We start from the raw sequence: 19509 nt of genomic DNA, 5'->3' as shown, positions 1-19509 counted from the left end.
TGCAAAATGATTACCATCATAGTGCAGCTTTAAGTATATAATAAGTTTTATTGCCTGGAATTGCTCTTCTGTACACTAGAGCCCTAGAATTAATTTTTCTAGTAATGGAAACTTGGTACTTTTTGACCGACCTCTGTGTGTTTATTTGGAAGGGTTCCCAAGGTGCAAGGAGCTGTGGTTCCTGGGGGGAGGGAAGGACTAGATGGATGGGGGCTGGGGTGTAGGAAACCCACTTTTCATATTTTTGACTTGATATATACATATTTTAAAGAAATTAACAAATTAAAAAGATTGGGGGATTCAGGATCTTAGTTCCCCAACCAGGGATCGAACCCACGTCCCCTGCCGTGGAGGCGTGGAGTCCTAATCACTGGGCTACCGGGGACGTTCCTATAGCTTTGACTTTCAAGCCCTGCGCATGGTTGTTATTTAGAAGTTAAATTTTTAAACAAGAAAAATAATGGGAAAACGAATTGCAGTCCACGAGGGTCCCCTGGGCGATGACGCAGGTGTGAGCACAGGTCCTTGGCGGAGGGTTTGTGTTGGTCTCTGCAGAGCCTGGCTGAGCAGGTGCTCCATAAGCGCGTGTCAGCCGGCCGAGTAGGTCGTTGCTTCTTTCTTGCCCGTGTCCAGGGCCGCGCTGGCGCTTGAACTCGTGACCTTCCTTTTGTGCCACCTCCAGGGGACTGGCAGCATGGAAGCTCACCTCCCTGCTTCTGTCTTCCAGGCATTCCTGCATCGCATCCGGCAGAACGCGGCGGACTCGGTGGAGAAGGGCCTGACGGAGGAGAACGTCAAGGTGGGGGCCCGGGGTCCCTGCTGCCCCTGTGCTGTGCGCAGAGCTGCCTTGCTCCCCCTGGGTGATGCCCGGAGGGGCCGCGGGGGTGGGGGTGGGGGTGCTCCCCCTGGGTGATGCCCGGAGGGGCCGCGGGGGTGGGGGTGGGGGTGCTCCCCCGGTGATGCCCGGAGGGGCCGCGGGGGTGGGGGTGCTCCCCCGGTGATGCCCGGAGGGGCCGCGGGGGTGGGGGTGCTCCCCCTGGGTGATGCCCGGAGGGGCTGCGGGGGTGGGGGTGCTCCCCCTGTGTGATGCCCGGAGGGGCCGCGGGGGTGGGGGTGGGGGTGCTCCCCCTGGGTGATGCCCGGAGGGGGTGCGGGGGTGGGGGTGCTCCCCTGGGTGATGCCCGGAGGGGCCGCGGGGGTGGGGGTGGGGGTGCTCCCCCGGTGATGCCCGGAGGGGGTGCGGGGGTGGGGGTGGGGGTGCTCCCCTGGGTGATGCCCGGAGGGGGTGTGGGGGTGGGAGTCCTCCCCTGGGTGATGCCCGGAGGGGCCATGGGGGTGGGGGTGTGGGTGCTCCCTTGGGTGATGCTCGGAGGGGCTGCGGGGCTGGGGCTGGGTGCGTCTACCCCACGGGCAGCTGGCTCTGCCCTCCGCCACCCCCCGCCGCCCCACTTGCTCCCTGTGGCCCCTGGGTCCCGTGAGCAGGCCGTGCTGGGGGTCTGTGAGGAGGACTCGGCCTCAGGCCCCCACTTCCCAGCTCAGGATTTTTCTCCCCTCGCTCAGTACAACCATCCTGTCTTTCAGCCTCCTCGCGCGGGGGACCCTGGCTTGGTGCCAGTGGAAAATCCCTTCCCAAGTGCCCCTGGGAGCGTGGCACCTCCAGCTGCCCTCCTGGCAGCCCGGGCCCCTGCCCTGCACTGGGCGTTGAGTGCGAGGCAGAGCGGATGAGTAACTGGGTGCAGGCTTCATCTTGGCTGTGGCTCTGGGGAGTTTCGGGAGGAAGTCAATAGGCCTTCTGTGTGCTCCGTACGGGCCCCAGAGGCCCCCAGGCCTGGCTTTCCAGGGTGATCTCACTCTCTGAGAAGCCGCCTCCAGCCCTTTGGGGCTCTGGGGTCCTGGTGCCCAGAGAGAGGGGGAGTTGGGGCAGGGTGGGAGTCAGCTGTGGCCAGCACGTATGGCTCATAAAGGGCTTGGTCACACTGGACATCCCCCTGCATACATCCTGGTTGATAAGAATTGCAGCCTTGTACATTGATGATTCTGAGTCCAGTATTTTGGATGAGAAAGCTGAAACTTAGAGGTGTAAAGAGACCTACGCAGGGTCAGTGCATGGCTGGTTCCTGGTAGGGCTGGCATTGAACCTTTTATGCATTCATTCAGAAAGCAAATATTTACTGAGTCCCTGCTGTTCATTAGTCTGTTTGTTACAGTCTCTTTATTTATTGGCTTCCCTGGTGGCTCAGCGGGTAAAGAATCCACCTGCAGGAGGCGCAAGAGACTCAGGTTCAATCCGTGGGTCCCTGGAGGAGGGCATGGCTACCCACTCCTATATTCTTGCCTGGAGAGTCCTATGAACTGAGGAACCCAGTGGGCTACAGTCCACGGCATCACAAAGAGTAGGACATGACTGAAATGACTGAGCACATTTATTTATTACGTCCTAACACTACGCATGATAATTAAGAATCACAATTTATTGCAATTTGGAAAAATTACCTCTTTTACGAGGTGTAATTCATATAAAGTAAAGGGTCCAGTCCTAAGTGCAGCTCCTCAGTACATGCCTCCTCCCCAAAGACAAACAGTGACTTCTAGCGGTGTCGGTTAGCTTCGCCTTTTCTTGAACTGTGTATAAAAACGATCCCTTTGTGGTGCCTGGCATCTTTTGTTCACTGTTAGGTCTGGGAGACTTGCCCTTGTTGTTTGGTGTAGCTGGGAGTCACTCCTGTTCATTGCCGTGTAGTGATCCATAGTACAGATGCACCACTGTTGACTCATTCATTCTCCTTTCGGTGACTATGTGTGCAATTTCCAGTTTTTGGCTGTGATGACTGTTCTCATCTGTCTTTGGGGGGGACACAGGCTCTCATTTCTTTGGGGTGTATGCTCAGGAGACAGATACTTATTTTGAAATTCTGCAGCCATTGCTTGACATGAGTGTAAGAATAGGATGTATCCTATGGGTCTTTAAGCACATTCAACCATGTGAGCTGGACAGAACAAGAAAGAAAAATAACCCAACAGTGTGGGTGATTCTTCCAGCCACTTCATGTGACCAATGACCCCCCCAGGATAAGGCCGAGGAGGAAGAGGGTCTCTGGCCCTCTGGGACTTCGGCTCTGACGCGTGGTCTCCTGCCCCTTGGCCTCCCTGCCCACCCTCAGGCCTCTACAGACTGTCTGGTGCCTTTGCAGGGTCTGTGGGGTTGCTCCTCATTCCTCAGGGCCTTGACTGCAGTGTCAGCTTTTCAGAGCAGCTGGCCCGCTGTGTTTAATGTGCAAACTCCTCCTCCTGCCCCACCCTGGGATTCCCTTCCTGATTTCGTCCTGAGTGCTTCTTGTCACCTGGAAAACTATCGTTATTTGTTGGCTGTCTGTCCCCTTCCAGTTGAATGTCAGCTGCCTGGAGGCAGGTAGGGGGCTGTTCTCTTCTGGTGCCCAGGGCCTGGCACACGGTATGAGCTCAGTTAGTACTCGCTGAAGGAATGACTGTGTAAGAAACTCTAGAAGGGGCTGTAAGTCGTGTGACTGGTGACCCGGGCTACTAGCTGCTGTGGGTGGGAAGTAGCGGGGTGGGTGAGAGAGGGACTCTGCATTGTATTTACTGGGGTGCTCAAAAGGAACTTTTTGTTCCTACAATATTTAGATTTTTGAACCCTGTGAATGCCTTCTTCAAAATTAAATGAAAAATACACCTGTTTGGAAAAAAGGCAGAAAAAGGAATTTCACAGTTCAAAGGGCCTAGAGTCAATGGAAATTCTCCCTTAGTTGTTCTTAGAGGCCTTGATGGTTCCCAGTTGGTGTTATTGTCCAGAGGTCTCTGCTTCTGCCAGCGCAGAGAAGAGTGGCCTTTGCATGTGTGTTATCTTACACAGATGGATCCATATTGGAATTCCAAGTGGTGCCATGATTCCCCCCACCCCCGACCCCCACTTAACAGTATATATCAAGGATCATTCCAGGGCTCCAGATCCATATATACAAACCTGCAGATTCTTTTCACAGGCACAGAGTATTTTAGAATATGGGATATATTTAAATATAACCCGTCCAGCTTGTTTAACTATTTGACAAGTGCCCATCAATGCATGTTTAACTTTCTTCCAGTCTTCTGCTACTGCAAATAAAACTGCAGTTTATGGTCTTGGCCATCCACCCAGTTCTCAACCTTGGTGCAATGAACATGTTGGGCTGGACAGTTCTTTGCTGTCGAGGGGGCTGTCCTATGTCTTGTAGAATGTTCAGCAGCGTCTCTGACCTCTTCCTATCAGAACACCAGGAGCGTCCTGATTTGTTATAGCTGAGTTTGTCACAATCGAAAATGCCCCCATTACATTGGCAAATGTCCCCTGGGAGGCAAAACTGTCCCTGCTTGGAAATGACTGATCAAAAGGTTCAATTCTAAAATATAGACTTGCCGGGCCAGACTGTGCATTTCAAACTTTATAGGTTCTTCTGGGGGAAACACTCTTGTGTGGTTTGTGAGGGTTTAAACGGCATTTTGATCTTCCTTCTCTATAGTATTTTCTTATGTCACATCATTTCAATTGGCATCTGGAACTACCTTCACCATTTAAAAAAATCAGTCCTATGGTTGGACATACAGGTGCGTGTCTCAGACTGCGATGAATGTCACAGTGTGTGATCTTCCGCACGCCGAGTGTGAAGTTCACGTCTGTCTGCTGCTTCACTGGCCTGCATGACCTTGGGAAAGTTAATAATTTTCTCTAAGCCTCCGTTCTTCACCTGTGAACTGGGGATGAAAACCGTTCCTGCCTCGTGGAGTTATACTGAGGGTTAGATGCCATAAATGCACATAAAGTTCTTAGCGCAGGATTAGGCGTTAATCCTGTTTGGTGAATGTTGGCAGTATTGTTGTTATTATCGTGATTTCTGTGAGCCCGTTTCCCTGTGCCCTCCTCGCCTGCGCCGGGGAGTTATGTATTTTTTAAGGCTTCAGATTGCTTTCCCTCTGAGCCTGGATTGATGCTGTCCTTGGGCCTCATGTTCCCCTCGCAGATCCTGTTCTCGAACATCGAAGACATCCTGGAGGTTCATAAGGATTTCCTGGAGGCCTTGGAGTTTTGCTTACACCCGGAGCCTCAGTCTCAGCATGAACTTGGGAATGTGTTCTTAAAATTCGTGAGTACAATGCCCCAGCCCCTGTCGGAGCCTGTAGCTTTTAGGGAATGGGCTTCTCCCTGGGTCCCCTTGACCAGTTTCACCTGCGGGCCTGTCTGGGCGATGGAGAGGCAGGTGGGCAGGCAGGCCCAACCCCTGTCCCTGCAACACTGGGCAGAGTGTCGACCCCAGCGGACCAAGGGTCTTTTTATTAGCTGGCTCCCCTCCCTTCAGCGTCACCCAGAGTGTGGTCCCCTTTCCCTCAGAACTCTTTGTTGAGTGACTGCATTCTGGGGTTCCTGTGGCCGCCTGGCTTGGCGGGGCCCCGGGGTGGACTTGGATCAGACACACCAGTGTTTGAGTCCCGGCTGGGCCACCCGCTGGCCGGTGAGGCTGTTGACCCCTGGGCACCCACTGGGACTGCGGAGCTGGAGGCTGAGTCTGGTTGTCGTGGCCGCTGTCTTCCCAAGTCACTTAGGATTGTGGGAGGGCGGCCAGAGGGAGGCGGTGGGCTTAGCCCGCAGGAGGCACCTGCTTTTCCGCACCTGCTCGACCTGTGCCGCCCGGGACCCTCCCCGCGAGGAGGAAACCCGCCCTGGACTCGTGGGCAGGAGGCCTGGGCCAAACTCCTCTGCTCCCCTAGCCTCAGTTTCCTCCTCTGATTGAGAAGTAGGGATAATGATGCCTCCTTGGGTTGATGGAAAGACTCAAAGATGTAGAGCCATCAAATGTGTAGCCTAGGGCAGCGGTCCTCAAACAGGGGGTGATTTTGCCCCCAGGGGACGTTTGGCCACATCTGGGGACACTTCTGGGTGTCCCAGCTCGGGGAGGGAGGCCATGCTGCTGGCTGCTCGTGCGTGGAGGCCAGCCATGCCAGCAGTTAGCCCGTGATGCACAGGATGGTCCCCACAACAGAGGCTTATCTCACCTCAAGTGTCAGTGAGATGAGAGACTTTGGCCTGGGGCAAGGGCTTGGTCCGTGTTGGCGCCTGCTTCCATTGTCACCGTCATCCTCACTAACTCCCTTCTCCAGGGTGTCACATCCGGATGGCCCGAGACGAGGAGGGCGGGAGGAGGGCGGAGCCGGGCTGCCCATGGGCTACGTCAGCCTCTGCAGGTTGTTTTAACTTGTCTGTGCCTCAGTGTCCTCACCTGTAGAATGGGTATAAAACTAGACCTGACCCGTGATGTTGCTGAGGATCAGGTTTGTTAATATAAGAAAGGAGAAGGCTCAGAACAGCACACCAGGAAGTGCCACTAAATAAATGTTGGTTATCAGCTGTCCATGTGGCCACTGTTCTTCAGTGTCTGAAATAGGATGAACACGAGAGAGAGACGGGACACAGGTGAGCCGGGCACTCAGGGAGGGCTAGGAACAGGGCAGGGAGGTGATCTGCCGCAAGGGAGAGGCCTGGAGGGGCGGGGGAGGCGGGGAGACCAGGAGGGGGTCACTGCATGTGTGAGATGCTGGTGCCCTTGGGTGGAGTGGTGTCCATGCGGGTGGTGAGAGGGGTGAGCGGCAGTTCTGGTTCAGGACACATATCTTTTACTTGTTTACTTATTTTTTTATCTTTTTTTGGCTGCTCCTTGAGGCTTGCAGGATCTTAGTTCCTTGACCAGGGATGGAACCCGGGCCCCAGCAGTGAAAGCACAGAATCTTAAACCCTGGACTGCCAGGGAACTCCCAGGACACGTATCTTAAATAGGAAAATAAAAAGGATGGGAGGGGCAGTCTTCCATTTGGGTTCAGAGGAAGAAGTGAACCCCCATTTCTCCGGAGCCAGACTGCTTCTGTTTGAGTCCCTGTTCTACCCCTGAGAAGCTGAGTGGCTTTGGGCAAGTCAGTTCACCTCTCTGGGCCTCAGTCTCTGACTCTGTAAAACGGGGGCAGTGATAGTACTTGCCGTGGGGTACCGTCATGAGGATGAAATGAGCTAATTCGAGTGAAGTACTGAAATCTGGCCTGGTGCGAGTGTAAGCTGTGGGCATTATTCTAGCTGAGGGACCAGGGAAGCCTTCCGGGAGGCGGTGGCATTGTTGGGACGGCCTGTGAATGGATGGCATCTGAGCTGGAAGCGGAACAGTCCATACTTGAGCTGAGGGCGGGGAAGGGGTCCTCAAGGTGCATTATCCAGCTTGCCACTAACCCCAGGCTCCCTGGGTCCCCCGACTTCTCTGCCTGAGCGGCAGAGGTGTGTGGGAAGCAGGTTTAATAGATCAGCCAGCGAGGTCTCTGGATCGTGAGTCCCCACCGGGGCTAATTTGCTCAGAGATGCAGGGGATGGCTGGAGGAAGGAAGGAGGGGAGTTTAGGGCCCAGGAGGCAGCCCTCTTCTCCGTTCCCTCCTGTACTCAGCCTGCAACCCTCCTCACGTGGCCTCAGCGAACTGGACGATTGGGGCAGCAGTTTATCCTCAGAACCTTGATGCGTCGACAGTGAAGTGCAGGCCTTTGTGGGAGAGCCAAACAAACTTATTTAAGAGGGAAATTTGCATCATTACTGGGTTTGGAAAGTGAGTGTCTCTCGCTGTTAAAAATAAATGCAGTAGAAGCCAAGCTGTGTTACGGCATTCCTTCCAGAAACTTCTGCCCATCTGCGTCTCTGAGCTGACACCTGCTCAGGTGAACAGTTGGAGAAGGAAATGGGAACCCACTCCAGTATTCTTGCCTGGAGAACCCCAGGGACAGAGGAGCCTGGTGGGCTGCCATCTATGGGGCTGCGTAGAGTCAGACACGACTGAAGCGACTTAGCAGCAGCAGCAGCAGATGAACAGCATCAGACTGGCTTTGGTGTCTCGCCACAGCTTGCCGACACTCTCCCTTGAAGTTACTGAAACAGCTGAAAGTGGAGTCCGCTGTCTCAGTGGGTGACTCGGAGTTTTTAACTTAAACTCATCTTTTTCATTAAAATATTGCAGTCGTCACCCCCCGCCCCCCACGCTCATGGAGGATGCCGCTGAATTCTTTTCAAAAGGGGCCACTGCTGTAGGTTGGGTTTCCGGAAGCCCGAGGCCTGCGTGCAGGTGGCCTTGTTGGAAGCAGTTCAAGAAGAAGGTTGCAGTCTCCACTTGGCCTGACCCCACCTGGGGTTGGGGGAACGCTGGAGCTGGGGGTGCCTCTTCCTTCAGGTCGCCTCAAATTGCCATAAGGGAATGGGGCTTCTGCACCCCTCTTGGATGGGGGCCGTCCTGGGGAGTGGATGGACAGCTTCAGGCAGGCCAGGTGCTGTCTCAGACTGAGGGGGGTCCCTGGGGAGGGATGCACGGATGGGACACGCTCGCCACCGCATCCCTGAGGGCCTCAAAGGGAGGGAGTGCCCGGGCCAGCAGGACTGCACCAGGGTGGCAATTGGGAGCGGATCTCTGCGGTCGAGGAGGGGGCATCTCAGACCCTGTGAGGGGCTCTGGCTTACAGACCAACTCACCCCTGCTGCCCAGTCAGTGGACGGCGGGAAACTCCATCACCCCCTCACCCCTAGGCCCAACCCCTGACTACTGAAATGATCACAAACTAGCATTCAGTCAACTTTCTCTTTGTCCCAGGTGGTGTTCTGAGTGCTTTATGTATACTAATTCATCACAGCATCACAACAACCTTTAACCGTGGGTGCTATTATTATACCCACTTTACAGACTCAGAAACTGAGGCCCAGAGAGGATAAGTCAGTGTGCAAGTTTACCCAGCCAGTAAGTGTTGGAGCTGGGATTTGAGCCAAAGTCGTCTGATTCTGAATTTTGTGTTTTTCACCATTCTACATGATAAAGTCTCTTAATAGTATTATTAAGCACCCACTGTGCACCAGTCACTGTCCTTGGTCCTAAAGTTGGTGCCCTAAATAAGACAGACCTGCCTTTTGCTGCTGTGAGGTTCTTAGGCCAAAGATGTGGAGGGTCCATCAGTTGAGAGAGGATGTCATTGCAGATGGGGACGTGGATTTGTGAAGAATACACGATGCATGTGTAAGGAGTAACTCTCCTTGAGATTGTATGAAACTTGGAAGTCAGGATAGGGTTGCTAGATTGAGCAAATAACAACACCTAGGATGGGTGAGATAAATTTGGATTTCAGGTAAACAGCAGATTATATTTTAATGTAAGTATGTTTCATATGGGCTTCCCAGGTAGCTCAGTGGTGAAGAATCTGCCTGCTAATGCAAGATGTGGCTTTGATTCCTGGGTTGGGAAGATCCCCTGGAGAAGGAAATGGCAACCCAATCCAGTATCCTTGCCTGGAAAATCCCATGGACAGAGGAGCCTGGTGGGCTGCAGGCCATGGGGTCACAAAGAATTGCACACAGCTGAGCAACTGAGTACGCACACAGCACGTGTTTCATACGATGTTTGGGACACACATATCCTAGAACACGCTTCCTGGTTTATCTGAGGGCCCTCAGCTCAGTGTCCTGTGTTTTATCTAGCCATCCTGGTCAGGGAAGGCCTCTGTGAGGTAGTGAAGTGGGGGATCTCGGGGGAGGATATTCCACATGGAGAGGAAGCGGGACTGGGGGCCTTGGCTGGAGTGGGCTTGGTCCACAGCGGGCAGGCAGGGAGGCCAGGATGGCTGGAGCAGAGTGACTGATGGAGGGAGACCAGGGGTGTCATGGTCGGGGGGATGGCGATCCTGCAGGGACTGCATTCTAAGAGTTGGAGGGTTTAGCAGGATGTGGTGTGGTCAGCTATGTGGACAGGCGGATGATCGGTTGGGGAAAGTGACCTGAATCTCACACTCTTCTTCCCACCAGAGGTGTCTGCACGGCCAGCTCCTTCCCTTCTCTCAGTCTCAGTCTTTGCGGGTGTGAAGTGTGGTTGGGAGCAGATGGTCTCCGCGGAGCTAGTGACATTCCGCACCCCCCCCACCCCCGGGTACTGTGGACAGCAGCCACCCAGCTGACGACCCTTGAGCCCTCCCTAGGGGGCTCAACCCTCTCCCCCAGCCGTCCCCAGCTGGCAAGGGTCCCCTTCTCTTCCTTCACAGCCCAGGCCCACCGCCACGTGCTCCCCACCTCCCACATCTGTGTGTGTACAACTGTGTGTCCATTTCCTCCTGGCCAAACAATCAAAGCCCCGTGTAGGGCTCCTAGGAGGAAACAGAACACTTGGCCTCTTCGTTGTCAAAGGTGGCATTTTCACACTTGCTGCATCTTGGGCCTGAGATGCAGCTGGGATTGGGCTCTGTAAACGGAGATGGGAGTGATGAAACCCGGCATGGTTTTGAAGAGGGGATGTTGTCAGTTGCTAAATTTAACTTCTCCGAGCCTCAGACCTTGGTCCCCTGCCCTTTTCATTACGGAAGGAGAGTATGAGAGTGTGTCAGAGAAGGGGCTTAGGGAATGAGGAATGACAAACCCGTGGAGATCTTCCCACTTACTCCCCTTTCGTGCATCCATGGTAGACATCACTAATCAATTACAGCATTCTCCATGGGGCTCCAGAGTTGTTCTCGCTAGTGTTTCAGCCAGCATTACTTATTTATTCGGGTTGGCATGTGAAAATGAACAGATTTGGGCTGTGCTTTTTGGACTAAGTCCTTCCTGGTGCAGATAGAGATGAACAGGAAGACTGTGTCATCTCACCAGACTTGGATCCATTTTTTTTCATTTTCTTCCCCTTTTAGAATGTGCATATATTAGAACTGTCTTCACTGCAAGTGACGAAAACAACTCAAATAGGCTTAAACAACAACAACAACAAAGGACTTAACTGACTCATACAAATGAAATAGTGTTGGTTGACGTCAGGTATAGCTGGATCCAGGATCCCATGTGATGTTTTCAGAACGTGGTCTTTATCTTTAGGCTCTGCTTTCCTCTGTTTTGGCTTTATTTCTTGGCATGATCGCAGAGATGGTCCTCAGCAGTTTCAGGGTGACAGTCTGCTCACTTAGAAACAAAAGTTCAAAGAGAGCTTCTCTTTGCAATAATTCCAGTGTGAGTCCTTGAGGGCTCTCTGGGACTTGGGTCACATGACCACTGCTGCCCGGACTGGGCCTGGGCATCATGCTTACCCCTGGTGCCTGGGGGTGGAGTCGAGTCAGTGGGGTCAGAGTGTAGGAGGCAGGTGCCCAGGGGAAACACTGGGGGCTGAGACCAGAGCCAGGGGGCGTGGGTGCTGGATGGATGGAACAACATACGGGCGAACCATGAGGCTGCGTTGTGGAGGATCAGAGGAAGAGTGAGGCTGGTGTGAGGGTCTCGGGCACCACACAGCTCCCCCGGCTGCTCCCTCGCTTCATTCGTCAAGTAGGTGTCTCTTCTTTGTCTGGGACTTCAGTCCTCTCTGGCATCGCAGCCGTGACCTCATCAGGTGCAAACCCTGCCTCCAAGGAGATCCTGGTCCAGGGGGTGGTGGTGGGGAGATGGACAGTGCAAAAATGAGACATCAAACATGCTGGGGGGCAAGAGTCACCATATTTTACAAAATCCGCCTGGTGCCCTCCTTGGCGCCCTGCCCCAAACCTACAAGTCCACTTCGCTCTCTTCCTCCTGACTCTCCCCGTCTCTTTTTTGCCATCAAAACCTACCCATCCACTGCCCCACTTGTCGTATTATAGATGGGTTCACCAATGGGATAGTGAATTTGCGGAAATAATAGCGACAGTCATCATAACAACGTCGACAATAGCAATAACAGTAGTTGTTGATAGTCAAAGAGTCCTTCCTGGGCACTCTTTTACACATTTACTATAAATTCACTTGATGACCCTCACAACAACCTCATGACCGGGAGGTCATCCCTGTCGATAATTTACAGGCACGAATGCAGAGACTCTGAAATTTTACGAGGTCACAGAGCTGGGAATCTGGGCTGTGCACCTGGGTGGTCTGGCTGTGGAACCTGGGCTTGCACTCAGGAGGCTGATGCAGATGGTGGTCACGGGGGCTTTGCTGTCTTACCCTGGAGCTGTGCTAATAGCCGAGCCTGTAGTCTCTTGGCTGTAGAGCCGGGCATCAGTGTGGGGGTTTAGAGAGGTTGAATTCTATTCTGCCGCTTCGCTAGGGGTGAGGCCCTGGAAATCAGCCTTTCCTTGGTTTCCCACATGGGTGAGGGGTCGAATACAGTCGTCCGCGTGTCAGGGGATTGTTGAGATGTGAGTGAGTCTGCCTGCATTCCAGGACAGCATAGGGTGGCCAGTCCTGACCCCTCCGCGCATGTTCCGTGTTGGCCGTGGGCTCCATCTGTAGGCTTTTTGCAGCTCAGATGGTGCACACGGAGCCCCAGACGGAGCTTGCTGATTCCGAAACCTCTGCCCACCAGCAGCATGACTGGGGGCTTATTTAGAAACAAGATGAGCTGCTTACCTTGCAGACCCACCTCTTCCTTCCTAAGCTTCTTGGGGTCTCCCGGCCACCCCCTCAGCCCGAGGTCAAGAGCCTTCAGCCCTTCCTGTCCTGTGGCCTTCCCCAGGACATCCTTGTTTGGGGTTTGGCGGGATGGGAGGAGGTATCCTTTAAGCCTTTGGGAACTGAGACTGCTCGGTGGAGAGCTTCCTGCGAAGACGGCTCCGGGCCCCTCCAGTCCCGGAAACCCTTACTGATGGTTACAGACCTGGTGACCCACAGGTGACCTCTAGCCTGTAAAGAATCTAGCTTTGGGCTCCAGGACTTCTGGAGGTCAAGAGAGCGATCCCCCGTCTCAGCAGTGCCACGGCTGCATGGCAGTGACCAGAGGTCTACGTGTTCTCCCAAATTCCTGAGTCTTATTTAGACTCTTGTGGTTTATATACATAGGGCATTGTGCATAGCAGGTGTGTGAGTTCATTCGTTAAGTGTTCACTGCAGGCCTAACTGTGTGCCAGACCCTGTACTGGGACCTGGGGACCCCTCAGTGAACTAGGGGATGTGGTCACTGCCTTCAGGGAGCCGATGGCCAAGTGGGAAGGACAGATGATGAACAGATAATCTAGATAATTCCAGATGGTGGGAATGCTATAAAGAAAAGGAAGATGGTGGTGGGGGAGTGATAGAGAACACTTGGGTGGCCACTTTAGCTAGGATGGTCCAGGTGTCGTTTGAGGAGGTGGCATTTGAGTGGAGACCCCAATGGTGCAGAGTCGCCAGGCTTTGGGCAAGAGTATTCCAGGCAGAAAGAAGACAAGAGCAAAGGCTGAGAGGTAGAAACAGGCTTGGCAAATCTAAGGAGCAGGTAGCAGGCCAGTGAGAAAGGCAGGGTCACATTGGCTGATCTTTGAAGGCTATAACGAAGTGTTGGATTTCATTCCTAGTGTGGCAGGACACCACTGCAGAGTTTAAGCCATGGTGTGACACAATCTGATTTGTGTTTTGATTGTAAAGACATTTATTGAGCATTTACTGTATGGTGAGACCATACCTATTAAATCCTTTAATTAAGAACTCCATGAGCTAGGGACTGTAATTAATTCCACCTTAACAGATGAGGAAACCAAGGCACAGAGAGTTCAGCTGGCTTGCCCCAGTTCACAGCTGGAAATGCAGAGCCAGGGTTCAAGTCCAGTCTGCCTGGCTTGAGCCTGTATCCTTGACCCTGGGCCATGCTGCTCCCTGGGAGGTCGCTGGGTGCAGAACGGGGGCGAGAGTGGAGGTGGGAGGTCAGTGGAAGCCCCTTCAGCTGAAATCCCACCTGCCGGGTATGTCTCAGGGTCTGGGGTCGTCCTTTTGTCCCGGGCTCCGCTGGCCCAGAGGCCCAGCATGTCTCAGGGCATCTGCCTCCCTGCTGTGAGCTGTCTCCCACAGGCTCTGTCCGTGTCTTGCAGAAGGACAAGTTCTGCGTATACGAGGAGTACTGCAGCAACCACGAGAAGGCCCTGCGGCTGCTTGTGGAGCTGAACAAGATCCCCACCGTGCGCGCTTTCCTCCTGGTAAGTCAGCTGCAGCCCCAGCCCCGCCGTCCTCTCTGCCTCAGCCTTGCAGGTCCACACAGACCCGCGCCGCCTGACCCCTCCTCGGCTCGGGCGGCCTGGGTGCAGCAGAGGCGTGCTCTGTGAGGGCCTGATGGTGACTCACTTTTGCCTTTGTGCGTCTTACAGCCCCTGTCTCAACAACTCTACTCTGCTACTATAGCGTGAAAGCAGCCATTGGTAATATGTAAGAAATGAGCTGTGTTCCAACCAAACTTTATTTATAAAAGGAGATATAGGAGGTTGGATTGGCCCTAGGGCCAATTTGACCAATTCCTGGTCTAAAGTAATGATCCTGATAAAACTGATAACAAAAAAAAAAAAAAAAAACTGATAACAGCAGTAGTAGTAATTATATTATTGTGTGTGTGTGTGTGCATGTTAGCTGCTCAGTCGTGTCCGACTCTTCACAACCCTATGGACTGTGTAGCCTGCCTGTCTCCTCTGTCCGTGTCTGTTCCCAGGCAAGAGTACTGCAGTGGTTGCCATTTCCTTCTTCAGGGGATCTTCCCAACCCAGGGCTTGAACCCAGGTCTCCTGCATTGCAGGCAGATTCTTTACCGTCTGAGCTATCAGGAAAGCCCCAATTATATCATTAGGATTATTAATTGTAAGTGGAAGAAAATCTGGCTAAAATTGGCTTAAGGAAAAAAAAATTACTAGTTCACTCCTCTGGGAAGTTTAAGACCTAAGACAGCTTCAGGTACAGCAGAGTCTGGGCGTCCCAGTGACACCACCAGCAGTGTCTCTTGGTTCTGCTTTTCTCACCTGGGCTCCGTTGCCAGGCAGGCTTTCCTCATGAGGTGGCAGTGTGGCTTTTAGCAGCTCCACACCTGTGCCTCTCATAGCCAAGCAACTCCAGGATGAAGAGGGCTCGGTTGTGTCCAATGCTTTGTGACCCCATGTACTGTAGCCCGCCAGGCTCTTCTGTCCATGGGGATTCTCCAAGCAAGGATACTGGAGTGGGTTGCCATTTCCTTCTCCAGGATATCTTCCCAACCCAGGGATCAAACCTGTGTCTCCTACATTGCAGGAAGATTCTTTACCAACTGAGCTATGAGGGAAGCCCCTTTAAACAAGGTAGACATTGTATTTCTCTCCTAATGTGGAAATAGACAATCTAGAGCTATTATAGGGGCCCCAATGTCAGGGTCAGTGTCCCAGTGTATGCCCTCATCATCGATATGGTCTAAGATGATATCGCACCACTTCTTCCACACTGCAGGTAGTAAGATGCGGGATGATGGGAAGAAGGGCCGGCCCCTCCCCTTCTCTGGGCACCGTGGGAAGCTGCACACAGCTCTTCGTCTCACATCCCATTAGCCAGAGCTTAGTCACATGGCCATCCCTAGCTGCAAGGGAGGCTGGGAAATCTAAGCTTTGTTCTGGGCAGCCCTGTGCCTAGCTGAAAGTTTATTTGCTATGGAAGAAGAATACATTCAGGGTCACCACCTAGACGTTGCCACAAGTCTTTTTGATGACTCCAAAATATTAAGTGACTTTCTGAGAGTACATACTTGAAAAGTGATTGTGCTTCTCATGGGTTTGGCTCTTTATTTTTTGACTCTGAGTTCCCTGCTCATTCAGTCACAGACCACCCCAGCCTCCACCAAGCCCCCATACTATTTTATTGCCTGAAAGCACACACAGGATTCAGCGCACAAAAGTAAATAGTCAACTGACCTGGCATAAAGCGTCTTAACCACATGCCCAGAGAGTTAAACTACGTAATGCAATTCTTAACTGCACTTTGCCCAAGTGCACAGTCTCCAATAATGTATTTCCAGGATTTGAGTCATGAAGTATGTTTCCTTCACTAGTGAGCTGATGTTGCTTGGCCCAGTTCCAGTGAGCATCTGAGGCAGGACAGATTGGTCAACTGATTTCCGCTTTTGTCCCAAGCATCTTAAGCGTTCAGGACTGATGATGCTTTTTTTTGCTGGTATCTGCATCTTTCTTTTTCCACTTTTCCACTCGTATTCAGAAGTGACACAAAGCAAAGTTAAGTCAAGCCGTGTAAGATCACACACGTGGGTATGTTTCTGTGACTGGCCCAAAACTCAGTAGTGGTCCAGTTGCCTGGGCTCTGGACTCCCCTGAGTCCCACCTTCTGGGCTCAGCTCTGTCTTGGGAAGCAGGAAGATGTCAGGAAGTTGTTTTCAGGGGTTTGGGACAAAAGGGACTCCCTTCTTTTCCCCTTCCTCTCTCTCCTGCAGTCTTCCTGGTGACCGGGCTGCCCTTTTCCCAGCAGCAGCCAGGCGGGCCGGGTTGGGCAGGGGGAGGAGGTGTGGGGCGCCAGCACAGACACCATCTGTTTCCCTCCTTGCTGGCATCTCCCGGCTTCTGGCCACCTGCAGAAGAGCCGTCTCGAGCCTATTATGGGATGCTAAGGCACTGGGAACAGACACCATCTGCTTTCCATTCATGATGTGCTGTGCACTAGCGGAGAGATGGGGCAGGGAGTTCATCTCTCTGTGCCTCAGTTTCTTGTCTGTAAAATGGGGATAATGGATTCACTTATTCATTCACCAGTTTCATTTTGAGTTGCCTGACATGTGGTCGGGATCATTCTAAGTCCTGGGGATGCAACAGTGACCAAGGCAAGAAGAGTCCCTGCTCTCATGGAATGGCCATTCTCATAGGGGAGATTTCCACAGTATGTCACGTGGCATTAAGTCCTCTGCAGGAAATAAAGTAAGTTAAGGACGACAGGATGTTTTTGGGTGGCGGCTGCTATTTTAGATGGTTCTTTGGATAAACAGCATCTTAGGTGACATTTAAGCAGAGACCTGGATAAAATTAAGAGTGAGAGACAAGTCGTATCTGGAGAGAAAGTATTCTAGGTAGAGGATTGCAAGTGCCAAGGTCCTGAGGCCTGCGTGTGTTTGGGGAATAGCGAGAAGGGCATGGTGGTTGTATTGGAGAGTTTGAGAGGAAAAGTAGAAGGATGTGGGGTAGGAGAAAGACTGAAAGAGACCAGATAATGAAGGAGCATCTAGACAATGGAACGAATCTGAGATTTTTAGAAAGCTTTTTTTTATTGCCGGGTAGCATACGTGCAGTGAATGTACTCACAGCATAATGAATTCTCCCATATGTGTGCTCCCGTGGAGCCACCCCCGAGATCAAGATTTAGAACCCTTCCATCACTCCGGAAAGCGCCCTCCTCCATCCCCTTTCCCAGTCATGCCCCTCTGTGCAGCCAGAGGTAACCTCTGTGCCAGGTTCTCTCACGAAAGGTTAGTTTTGCCTGTTCTAGAATGGTTCATGAATGGAGTCACAAGGAGGCTTTTGTGTCTGCCTTCTTTCGCTCCGCAGAACGTCTGTGAGATGCATCCAGGTTGGAGCATGTGGCAGTCCTTTCAATAGAATATTCAATTTTAGTCTGAGTGGGATGCAAACCATGGGATGGTTCTGAGAGGAGGAGTGACGTGCACTCATCTGCATTTTGGACGGCTCTCCTTGGCCCTGTGACGGTGGAAGCTGGGCGGAGACCAGGCTGGGGGCTTGTGTGGGTTGCCCTGGGCTGCTGTTACAATGCTCACGAGCTGGGTGGCTTAGAACAGAATGATTCTCTCACACTGCTGCAGCCCGAAGTCTCAGACCACTGTGTCGGCAGAGCCGTGCTCCCTTCGAAGGCCCCCGGGCAGGACCTTGCCTTTGCTCTGCTAGCTTCTGGTGGCCTCACGTGTTTCTGCCTTGTGGACCAGACCTTCAGCCTCTGGCTCCCTCTTCACTTGTCTGCCTTCTCTGTGTGCTGTCCTTCTCTTTCACAGGCACGGAGCTGGTTAGTTTCAGGCCCACCCTAATCCCGAATGAGAATGACCTCATCTTAATTTAACTAATTATATCTGTGAAGACCTTATTTCAAAAGAAGGTCACATTTTGAGATTCCGGGTGGGTGGGACACTTGGGGGGGGGGCATGATTCAATCCCCTTCAAGGGCTGCTGCAACCATCCAGGCAAGAGATGATGGTGGTGAAGATGGGGTGGTAGTGTTTGAGGGCTCTGTCATCCAGTCGTGTCCGACTTTGTGACCCCATAGACTGTAGCCCTCCAGGCTCCTCTGTCTGTGGAATATTCCAGACAAGAATACTGCAGTGGGTTGCCATTTCCTTCTCCAGGGAATCTTCCCCACGCAGGGATTGAACCTACATCTCCTACATCTCCAGCATTGGCAGGCAGATTCTTTACCACTGAGCCACCTGGGAAGCCCATATTATACATTAATATGCTATATATCACCAAGATATATAGGTAACATTGGCTATCAAAAAGTTTTACCACTCTTTGAAAAAAAACTTTGAGTTTGAGAGGTAGTCGGATTCATGTAGAGTCCGATTGTCCAGCTGACAACATTTGCTGTGTGCTGGGCTTTGGTGTATTAATGAACGAGAGGAATCAAAGATGACTCCAGGGTTTGGAGCCCAAACAGCTGGAAGAGTGGAGATATGATTTCCTGAAATGGTGAAGGCTGAGTCGGAGCCAGGATGAGAGGTAAATAGAAAAGAATTTCCTTTTGGATATATATGAGGTTTACGATGCCTGTTAGATTTCCAGGTGGGAATTTGGGCCAGAATCAGAGATTTGAGTATGGGGTGTAGGGAGCCTAGGGGCCAGGCTGGAGATAGAAAGCTGAGTGTTTCTTCATAAAGGACGGTTAAAGAGGTGAGAGTGATGGGTCTGGATGAGGTAAGGTGGGGATAAGTGTGGGTGGAAAGAGGACCTGGGACCACGCCGGGCACAGCTGCCTTTAGAAGGTTGGGAAGAGGCTGAGGATGACACGTCACCTGGATCAGTTCTGTGGATTAGGATGGTTTGAAGAGAGGATTCTCAAAAGTTCTTCCCATACTGCCCGGGGCATAATCTTATTAGAATAGTGAATAGCTCTGTGTGTGCTTGCTTTTTTTTTTTTTTAAATGAAAATAAAGTGAAACAATAATCTAGGATGTTTGGGGTGAAGAGGAGGTGGTGGCTGTGACAGTCCTGTGAAAACTTCTTGATCCTGAACAAAGAGCCAGGCCTTTCTCCCGCCAAGCCCTGGGGGCGTCTGGAAAGCAGCCTCCACTCCCAGTCCCCCTCTCTCTGCCCAGAGCTGACATCACCAGGGCAGCCTGTGGGGACCGCTGGCTCGGAGGACAAAGGCCCGAGTGTGAACGGCATGGGGCCTGGCATATCCCAGCTGCTGCAGCCCCGACCCCCCATCTGTGCCAGGCGTAGATGTGGGGCTGGGAGCCATGCCGCTCCTGCCAGAGCAGGGCCCCAGGGTCCCTGGGACTCTGCTTCTCCAAGGAGAGCATCCGCAAAGGTCCCCGAGAGGCAGTGGACGCAGGTCTGAGACTTGGGCCAGTGCTTCCGGCTCTTGAGTGCCAGTTTGCCCATCTGGAATGGGGATCTGGTTCATTCTAGGGCTGTGAGCATAAACTTTGCTTGTGGGTGAAGCCAAGGCACAGAACCTTAAGCATGGTCAGCGCATGGTAAACGTTCTCTAGTCTTATTTAGCCTTGACCGTACGGCAG

General features: G+C 52.6%; 1 protein-coding gene across 1 annotated transcript in view; it reads left to right on the top strand.

The window, feature by feature from the left end:
• PREX1 (phosphatidylinositol-3,4,5-trisphosphate dependent Rac exchange factor 1) overlaps positions 1-19509 on the top strand; it is a 176392-nt gene that overhangs the window by 71976 nt on the left and 84907 nt on the right. The window contains exons 2-4 of the mRNA XM_043884896.1: positions 728-799; positions 5016-5138; positions 13847-13951. Of these exons, the coding sequence (XP_043740831.1) occupies positions 728-799; positions 5016-5138; positions 13847-13951 (300 nt within the window). The remainder of the gene's footprint in view (positions 1-727; positions 800-5015; positions 5139-13846; positions 13952-19509) is intronic.

Source organism: Cervus elaphus, chromosome 23, assembly GCF_910594005.1.
Source record: "Cervus elaphus chromosome 23, mCerEla1.1, whole genome shotgun sequence".
Classification (NCBI taxonomy): Eukaryota; Metazoa; Chordata; class Mammalia; order Artiodactyla; family Cervidae; genus Cervus; species Cervus elaphus.
Note: the sequence above shows the minus strand (reverse complement) of the source record. Positions and strands in the feature narration are given on the sequence as shown.